Below are 9,601 nucleotides of genomic sequence, written 5' to 3' on the forward strand. Positions count from 1 at the left end.
TCTGAGCTTGGCCCTACTTTCTGATTCAAGCTGGTCCATAGGAGGGAACACAGGCAAGGTGTGCGGCTCTGCAGATAGATGCAAGCTGCTTATTCTATCAGGAGTGGGTATTGGTTTAGAGTATAAGCACCGTGACTGAGGATTCAGTAACATTTTCTGCTCTTTGTTATGGAGCTGAAACCATAGGGATAGACAGAAAGCAAAGCAAAACAAAAACTAGAGAAAGAGGCTTTTGCTTCTGCCAGTATTAGTGCAGATTATGAGAAATCAGGGGTCAAATGCTACATAGCACAGCAAAGGGTCACACAGGTGCTGTGACCATGTGTCCCTCCACGGTCTGTAAAAGCCAACCTAATTGGGGCCCTGTGGACACAGCCCTCCTCCGAGCCTCTGGAAAATGCAGAAACAGAAGAGAGGGAAGAATACACTCCAGACCTTGAAAGTACTAGAGATGCCAGAGTAAGGCTGATAATTCTACTGTTTTAATTTGCTGATGGCTGTAAATAGTAGTTTTCTCTCTCACTCTGTTTATTTTTTTCTTCCATTTTTTACCTTCTTAAGTGCCCGCCAGTGCCTGGTTCGATCACGTTTCAGGCTGGTACAATCATGCAAAGGATTTCAATATACTCTTCCTGACCTACGAGGAGATGAAAAAGGTGAGGTCCATCATATCACTGTATTCCAGATATTTTCTTCCTGTATTGAATGCATTTTCAGATAAGTCTTTAGAGTTTGCTCTTCTCTTGGAATACACTTAGTCGTTGTGGAGAACAAACAAATTGAGTCTTTTAAGAGAATCAAGTTATTTTTTCTCATTGCTGCAAGTCCTTAGGAAGAATTATTAAATAAATCACCTTCCCATATAACAGAAGTCATCTTCCTTTGCACCCCAAAAAGCCTCTCTGGAATAAAGGAAAGGCGTACCCTAAGATGCAGGTACTGAGGTACTTGAGGATTTCCCAAATTTCAGACTAGAAGGTCAGACTAGAGACTGTTTAGATCTTTGCTAGGACAACAGTACTGACAAAAATCCCACGAGGTGAGTGTCTTCCTTCATGCTAACAAGGGAGACTTTGCCTGGGCACCTGGTGCAAGACGCAGACAGGTGAGCAGAGCTGTCCTTCTCTAGCAGCAAGTTACAGCATCATCACTCTCAAGAGGCCAAAAGCTGCAAGCCGGACTATGATATTGTAAAAAAATGATGGACAGCTTTGGACTCAAACTGATGTCCTTAACAGTCTCGTATTCCACTGCTTTATGCATTTAGTTTTCACATCATCAAAATGCTTCAAGTTTACATTATTGCAGGATCTCAGAAGCGCTGTGCTGAAAATCTGCAACTTCATAGGCAAGAAGCTGAGCGAAGAGGAAATAGAAAGTGTTGTGAGACAGGCTACATTTGAGAACATGCAAAAAGACCCCAGGGCAAACTACGAGAACATGCCAGATGACATGGCGATCAAAGGGAAGGGCAGATTTCTACGGAAAGGTAAAACAGAAGCAGTCCACTGCAACAACTACTCTTGATGAAATATGAACATAGGTTCTATAAACTTATCTGGATTGCCCCAGTCTCAAAAGGGGAGCTCGGATTAGATGGAATTAACTCTTTCAGTATGGTTATGAGCAATTGGCTAAGCAGATAGGTGGCTTTCACTGGGGAGAAAAGCCTCGCTCAAACTGAAAAAGACAATGTTTCAGGGCCACCAAGGAACTTACTAACTGGGCATGGCAACAAATTTGATTTGAACACAGTCAGTCTATCAGGAGAGGCAATTTAAGGCTGAAAATAGTGCTGTCTTGCCAGTCTCCTTCACCTACACTTACTCTTCCTTTTCAAGGCAACAACCAGCTACATTGTGTGAGCACAGGCCACCTCAGCCAACTATCCTGAAGGTCAATACATGGCATCCCTGGGCTCCTTGGCAATGCTAAAGTGTCCTGAAGTGCAGAGCAGGAGGAAATGCCGAGGGATTAAAGGGGGAGGCGCACCCAGATTTGGAAAAGCGTCCTCCAAATAGCACACAAAGCCCTGCTTGGTAGTCCAGCAACACGGAGATGGCAGGGAAGCCTGGAACAGCTTCTGGAGAGTAGATCTCCCTGGTGGAAGGCCAGCTTTAGATAGGTGCCTGCTCCTCTTCTCACCTCCCTTTGCTCCTTCTTTCCTCAGGCACCGTTGGAGACTGGAAAAACACGATGACAGTGGCTCAGAGTGAAAGGTTTGATGAAGTCCTTAAAGAAAAAATACAGACCCTGCCTATCAAATTCACCTGGGATACAGAGAGTGAAATGTAGCCTGGCTTTGAGTTTTGCCTCTCTTTGATGTTCATCATGGATGGACACACCTGAAGTCCTTGAAGAACATAATATGACAATTTTCAGCTATGTTGTAGAAATAATAAATGTATAAATATCTATTATATGTAATAGATAAATAACAGAATACTCATTCAGAAAATGTGACTTATCTGAAGGAGCTATTCAATTCCATCAGTTTCCTGTTTGTAATTTTATGAATTATTTTAGTTAATTTTCATAGTAAACCACAAGTTCCATTCTTCAGGATTGCATTTGCATTCACTGGCTTTAATAACACCCCAGTTATAGACAGCCAAATGAACTAGCCCTAATGTTGCATGTTCTGATGCTGCCTAATGACTGAAACAATTCACTACACTGTCTGTTACAGTTCTTCAGGTCATATTTGACAATTTGCCCCTTGAACATTTGAGAAAAAACACGTCATCGTCATAGCAGTTTTTCGGTGAATGCTCACTATCATTCAGATTGACTTTCTAGAGCTGCTGTGATAGGAAGCTACCAGCAGTCTGTGACTCATGTAGACATTGACTCACTATCAGTGCTTAATCTGTCCATGATTCCCATGATATGTTCATGATTTTAACAAACAAACAGAAAAAATCAATACATGATTACATAAGGATTTGTGTAATCTGTGAGGCCAAATGACACACCTCTAACTTGTGTGAGAATCTGAAAGACATAACTATTATTACCTCTGCAGCTAACAACGGGTGTGTATTTGAGTATCTCTCACTTTGCTTACTGACAGAAGCATGGCTGTATGCCTGCTGGGCTCCACATCTTGTCTCAGATGCCAAAAATATCAAAAGTAACAGTGCACCCACACCTCCAACTCAATCTCTCTGCAGGGCTGATGGAAGCTCTGCAGGATGGAGAACTCTGGACTGCCGTTGGTCTCACCTCTACTGCTTTCAGGATGGGGAAAGAAAGCCCATCCCAGACATAAAGCATTCCTCAGCAGGCTTGCAACTTGTGCTCAACCTGATTGCTTGCTGACACCTCATCCCAAAATGTTCCCAACTGCCTTCTCACTTCCTGTTCCAAAGAGCTCTATGTCTTCACAGAGCCAGAGTTCCTCAGCTGCATCAGGAACTGTGGCATCTGAGTTCCAAATACTGGGTACCAGGGTGCATGTGTAACTTCATCTACCTGTGTACCAGGTGTACCTTGATGTATCTGGGTACAAAAGCCATACCTTGTGCATGCCCAGGGCATTCAAGTCTTTTATTCCCAGTCCACCAACAGATATGAGACAAAGGGCTGACCTGAAGTAATGGATCACATCAAGAGATGCTGAACTCCCATCACCTGCACAGAAAAGCCTTGGCCTTACTGCTGTGGCAGATCTCTGTGAGGGAAACGTGGGAAAAATGTGGATTTTGACGAGCCCTGCTTTCTTCCTCATAGAAAAAAATTGAACAGAGTCTCATTCTTTTTTAGTGAATTGCATTGCACCCTTCTGCCCAGGAAGCAAAGATTTTCAAGTTTAGACAAGAGCTCACTTTTGCAAGGTGATTCCTAGCACTTTATTTCAGTACTGGTCCTCTCTTTTTTTGGAGTTGTCATGCAAGACATTGTAGGGAACCTTTCAGGAGACAGCTGTACACAGGAGATAAGTGTTAAGTTTTTATTCCATCTCCTGATTATTTTGAAGTAGTTTTCATGTACAAAGAACTTTCAATGCTACATGGATTACTCTGAATTTTCAGTGCAAGTATTGCAAATGAGTTTGTTTTTTACAGCAGTTATCATATCATAAACAGCAAACTGTTTTGGAAAAGGTGTTGCTGTGATAACCACTGGTATCTGGAAAACTGTACTCTTCATACCATGTGTTGTCAAATAGTAGCAAAGGCTGAGAGGATCTACTTTCCAGCTGGGAAGCATTTATCTCCTAAATGTTGCCTACTGTCATACACCAGTGCTTCGTTTTACTTTAGCATTAAGTCATCTTTCATTTCCACCTATTATAACATTTTCAGTGGTAAATTCAACTTCATGGATGAACCCATTCCCAAATCACTCCTAATTCTGAGGTAATGTATCTTCCCTAAATAGAAAAATTAATATAAGTAGAGCTTCCTTGTAGATTGACTGTATCTATAGAAAATTTAAGATCACTGAGTCTCCTATTCCTTTCTTCTTTTTTTTTCAAAAATATAATTAATTTAGAGAAATCAAATCTGCAGCATATTCTGAAGAGAGAAAATATGAAGTTTAACAACCGTAAGTAAAGCAAAGCAGTTACTATTGTGCAAAATAGTGGTTTTCTCCGTAGTACTTAGGAAAGGAGATATCATGAAAGCCTTGCTTAAAGCAGGACAGAATATTGGTGTTTAACTAGTCCTTCATCAATCTTCCTATTTCTCATGCCGCATAGCCATTACTGCCAGTGAAATTCTATGTATACATACGTATATATATATCATATAGATTTGTATATAAATAACCTCTTTATATACCTCAGTAAAATATATATATATATTCAGAAGTATGTATAAAGAAAAGATGATAATTTTCTTTAATGTAAATTATTTCTCAGTATCTTCTCTGTCATGATTATTCACAGAACACTCTTCTTTTTCCTGAACTTCTCTCTTCCTTCACCTCTCCCCGTCATGTTCCAATAAAAGCAGTGCCATATGGTGATGTTTATGCTTCTGTAAATGCTGAAAGTCTCTATAGTCATCTTCCTTGCAGCCATCTTTCCTGACTCTTGAAGCTTTCATTCCATTAGCTCACACCATTTGTTTTTTCTGTGTCTTTTATTGCTCACTGCTTGTCCAGAAAAACTCATTGTTAGATGAAGGTAAAGGTTAGTATATGTACAGGAAATACGTTATGGAAAAGTGCTATACACGTCTATGCATAAGCATGCATTTGTTTTATTTCTTCACCTTTTTTTTTGTTCTGATTACAGATGGTAACCAATACCATTACATTCCTTATATCTTTTGTCTACATCTGAAGTTCATATCTATGTTTTAAGTCTGCTTCTGCAGTACCTAAAATGTTAGAAAAATAACCAATAGGTGAATAAAAAGTGCATCTGCTTTACTCGGCTGCTGCAGAGAAGTATGTCATTCATTGTTTGAAGATGTGTGGCTTTGAAGCAATACTTCAAGAAACAAGATGCCAAGAAGTGCTGGCAAAGTGCCTCCAACATGAGGCTGCCAGGGAGCTGCTTTTCCCAATGCCATTGGTGCAGAAGGCACCCTCTCAGCAGAGTCACTGCACCCCTCTTGAATTCTGAGCTACTGGAAGAACAAGTCCCAGTAAGGTTCCCATTGCAGCTCAAAGCAGAAACAGCCAGAATACTGACAAATCTCCTCCTATTGGCTCACTTTGGACAGTGCAATCCTATATGCTGGCATAGCTGAATACATAGACTGCTTTGTTGCTTACCTATGGTCAGGATAACCTTTTAAATTTCTATTTTATTTGTACTTGCAGCAGTGGGGAAACTTTTGCATTTAAGTAGGACCTCTAAGTATATTACTAGCTTGTTGAAATGGCACTGTTGCTGATAGGAGCACTTTGATTTCATACCAGGACAAACAGACCTGACAGCAGGATGATTTCACTGTCTTGACAAATATGACTGATCTGATAAGGCCTCCTGTGTGTCTGTAGAAGGTAAAAGGAATTAGCATGTAGGTAAAGCAGGATGCTGAAACTCCTGGGAGTGAGAGGACTGTGCTTCAGACCATGTTTTTCCTGCCATAGAGAGCAGCACCAAAGAATTTGTTCTGCTCTACTTGCATACACTGCACCTCACCAGTAAAGGCTCCTATTTTGCCTTTGTCCTCTTAGGGACACCTTGGTGCTACAAAACCACTCTTGTTGTAGCACCATAGGAACTAGCTTATTTTATTAACCTTCTACTATGGCCAGCTCAGTGAGGATCATAATACAATATCAGTGTCCTCCAGATGCTCTCCTCACTCTGCTTTGGCGACTTGAAGAGCTGCACTGAGCTCTGATCATCTCATCAAACCCTCTGTGGGAACCCACAATACTTTTCAGGCACTTTTAAATCAAAAAGTAGATCCAAATGCTTTGAAACAGAAGATAAGTCATGTATTAGTGTTCTATTCCATAAAACCTATGTACAGGCATAGGTCTGCATGAGGAAAAATAGGGGAGAAAACTGGGTGCGTTGTAAATGTTGCCCCAGCAGGAAGGCTAGCCATGAAGTGCTCACCAGACAATAGGTGAGAACATAGCTTATCTGAAGTCCTGTTAGAATTTACCAAAATACTATACCACTAATAATACAGTAGATGATTTCCATGAATTTATTGCTGCTTTACCTTTAAACTTGCACTTTGTCTTAGAAAATCTGAAACCAAAGGTAGCTGTTAAGATGTATTTATGGCATACTCTTGCCCCTAAGTAAACAACATGGTCATAAAACAGCCTTTGAGGACTTTGTTTTCTTTCATAAGTCTATGTGGGCTCAGAATGGTTTAAGCTTAACATATTATGAAGAATGTACTGAACGAAAATGCGGGATAAGAATCTATTGCATGAGTATAATTTACTTAACATAGGCTATCACCTTGTCTGTTTACTGTGTGCCTCCTTTACAATTTAGCTCCAGGAAAGGAAAGAGCAGAGAAGTAAGAAAGAGTGTCACTGTTGCATCTGGTGTAGAGATAACATATTTTCAGCTCTAGCCATTAATGTATGTTCCCAGCACAAACTTTCTTTCCTCTGTGTGATATATGAATTTAGGAGCTTTTGAAGCTATATTTCTTTCCCTTCCCTTCACCCACTATTGTCTGCCTAAAGGAACTTAAGACAAACATAATGGACAAATAAAATTTTTAGGTCAAGGAACTGCTTTCTTGTATGTGTAAGGTAAGGAAATAGTTTCTTGTATGTGTTAGGTAAGGAAATAGTTGTGCTGTTTAGCTTTTTGGCTAGATAGTTGTCTCACTTCAATTCATAGGAGGGAGAGGAGGTTCTTTTTAATATCTGTATACCTGGCATGAGATTAAGAAACAATGGTTCAAATGTTGGTCCGACCAGTTTACTATAAATCCTGATCAGGGAGACAGGGAAGGGAAAGACAGCGACCATTATGAATTAGGGTGATGGGGAAGGGAAGGAGGGCGATAGAAAAGATAGGAAATAAGCAAGAATTGCGTAAAGCGGGGATAGTCACCACCAAGATCCAGCAGTGGTCCTGTTGCACACCGTTTCAAAGGTTTGAGGCAAAAGCATAGGGGGAGAGCAGCAGCAGCGTTGCCGGCCTTGGGCAGCAAGCAGGCAGCAGGAAGAAGTCGCAGGGTAAGTCCAGGAGGAAGCAGCAGGACTCAGATAGCAGGCCCAGGAGAGTCCATCAGCATGCAGGAATTCCATAGTGAGGAATCTGATGGCAGACACCTTTGTTCTTCTGCATGCAGGTAGAGCGCAGAACAAGTCCAGGAGGGAGAGAGGCAGGTTGTGAGGCTTCTCATGTCACAAACCTCTTCTTCTTCACGAGGAATCTATTGACAGAAAACCTAAACCTCATGGTTGCAGGTGCATTTTTTATCCTTCTGCCAGTGTGGCATTCCTGGGTGCTTGGGTCATGTGCAGCACCTCCTGAGATGGCCATCTTCCTTGAGATAAGCCCACACAAAAGACTGCTTCCTGGCCATTAATCTGCAGCTTCTCTCTCTCTTGTTGCCCCTGGCTTTGTCCATCTGTGTCCTTCAGACAAAGGATTTCTCAACCCTTCCCCAGAACTTGCTTGGACTTGTCTATCTGTGTCCCCAGCAACTTTGAGACAATGATGTAAAAGAATAATCTCTTACAATAGTTTACTTGTGTGTCTGTGTGCTATAAATCACAGCAGATTTGTCTTTGCATCTCACATAATTATATGAAGGTTGCTCTGAATGTAATACCTCTTATCTTATGATAAGATGATCTTGATTCCATGTAAACCAGATCAATAGTCTTACTTTAGTCTCAGTAGTCAATAGTCTTTCTTACTTAGTCTCAAGTTCTTTACAGAGAGAGTGGTGAGGTGCTGGAACAGGCTGCCCAGAGAGGTTGTTGGATGCCCCATCTCTGGAGGTGTTCAAGGCCAGGTTGGATGGGGCCCTGGGCAGCCTGGTCTGGTTTAAATGTGGAGGTTGGTGGCCCTGCCTGTGGCAGGAGGGTTGGAGCTTCATGATCCTTGAGGTCCCTTCCAACCCTGGCCATTCTGTGATTCTGTGATTCAGCGATTACTTACTCAAGACTGAAATGTATTTCACTCAGTCTGGCACCATGTGGTCTGAAGAAATGTAAAACAGGTATAATGTGTTAATCACAGGGATGCTCATTGTCTTTTACATCTTAGCCTCTTCCTGGGGAAGGAAGAGTGCATACAAACTCTTATCTATGGCTGTATCAACCTTTAATATCACCAATACATGAATTTGGTACTGAAGAGGTAAAAAATTCATTGAAATACATGAATCAATTTTAACAAAAGAAAAATTAAATGTGTATGAGCCCTAACAATAATTGCATGATAGTTGTGCAAGGTAATTGCACAATAATCAAACAAGCATGGATTTTGTCACTTTTGATCTCTTTCTGTGCTGTCTCCAGAGGCAGGACAATGAAGTGACTTCTCTTCTGCAGTTAGCAGTTTTCTTTAGTGTGCAGTTTCCAGGCAATTATTTTCCTCATAGGGATATATTAGCAGACCATATTTTCACTGCAGACTTTTTTCTTCTTCACCTTTCACTTCAAGCTTACAGTGTGATAAAGGCAATGATCTGCAACTTGAACTATGGGTAACTTGATAACATACAACAAATCATATTATAAGTGGGATCACAGTGTGCAACAGTCAAAAACATGCAGAGATTTGTACTCATTCTTAAATGCTCAGCAATTCAAGAGGAGGGGAGTTGGAAGGGACCTGCAAAGATCACGAAGCCTAACTGCCTGACTATTTCAGCACTAGCCAAAAGTTGTATTATGGTTTAGAGGGCATTGTCCAAGTAGCTCCTGAGCACTGAAAAAGATGAGGCATCTCAATGGATGGAGTGGGATATTGCTTCAACCCTCTCATTACTCTGTCTTTTGCAGGGTCTCTGAGAGTCTCTGCTAAATTCTCTCTATGAATTTTAATTCATAAAATAATAATAAATAATAATAATAATAATAAATAAATAATAAATAATATTACATTTAAATAATGTGATAAAATCACATTAAAAAAAAAAGGTAGTAATTAAAGATGAACCAGAGCCAGGGTGGGAACAGGTTATGTTTGAAGGTGTGAAAA

The 9,601-nt window shown here is 40.8% G+C and overlaps 1 protein-coding gene across 1 annotated transcript; it reads left to right on the top strand.

Moving 5' to 3' along the window:
* Positions 1-532: 532 nt before the first annotated feature.
* On the top strand, positions 533-2,565 carry LOC104909824 (amine sulfotransferase-like). The gene is made up of 3 exons (XM_019613020.2): positions 533-656; positions 1,309-1,489; positions 2,171-2,565. The coding sequence occupies exons 1-3, from the start codon at positions 648-650 to the stop codon at positions 2,293-2,295; spliced, it is 315 nt and encodes a 104-aa protein (XP_019468565.1). The 5' UTR covers positions 533-647; the 3' UTR covers positions 2,296-2,565.
* The last annotated feature ends 7,036 nt before the right edge of the window (positions 2,566-9,601 follow it).

This window comes from Meleagris gallopavo, chromosome 2 (genome assembly GCF_000146605.3).
Source record: "Meleagris gallopavo isolate NT-WF06-2002-E0010 breed Aviagen turkey brand Nicholas breeding stock chromosome 2, Turkey_5.1, whole genome shotgun sequence".
Classification (NCBI taxonomy): domain Eukaryota; kingdom Metazoa; phylum Chordata; class Aves; order Galliformes; family Phasianidae; genus Meleagris; species Meleagris gallopavo.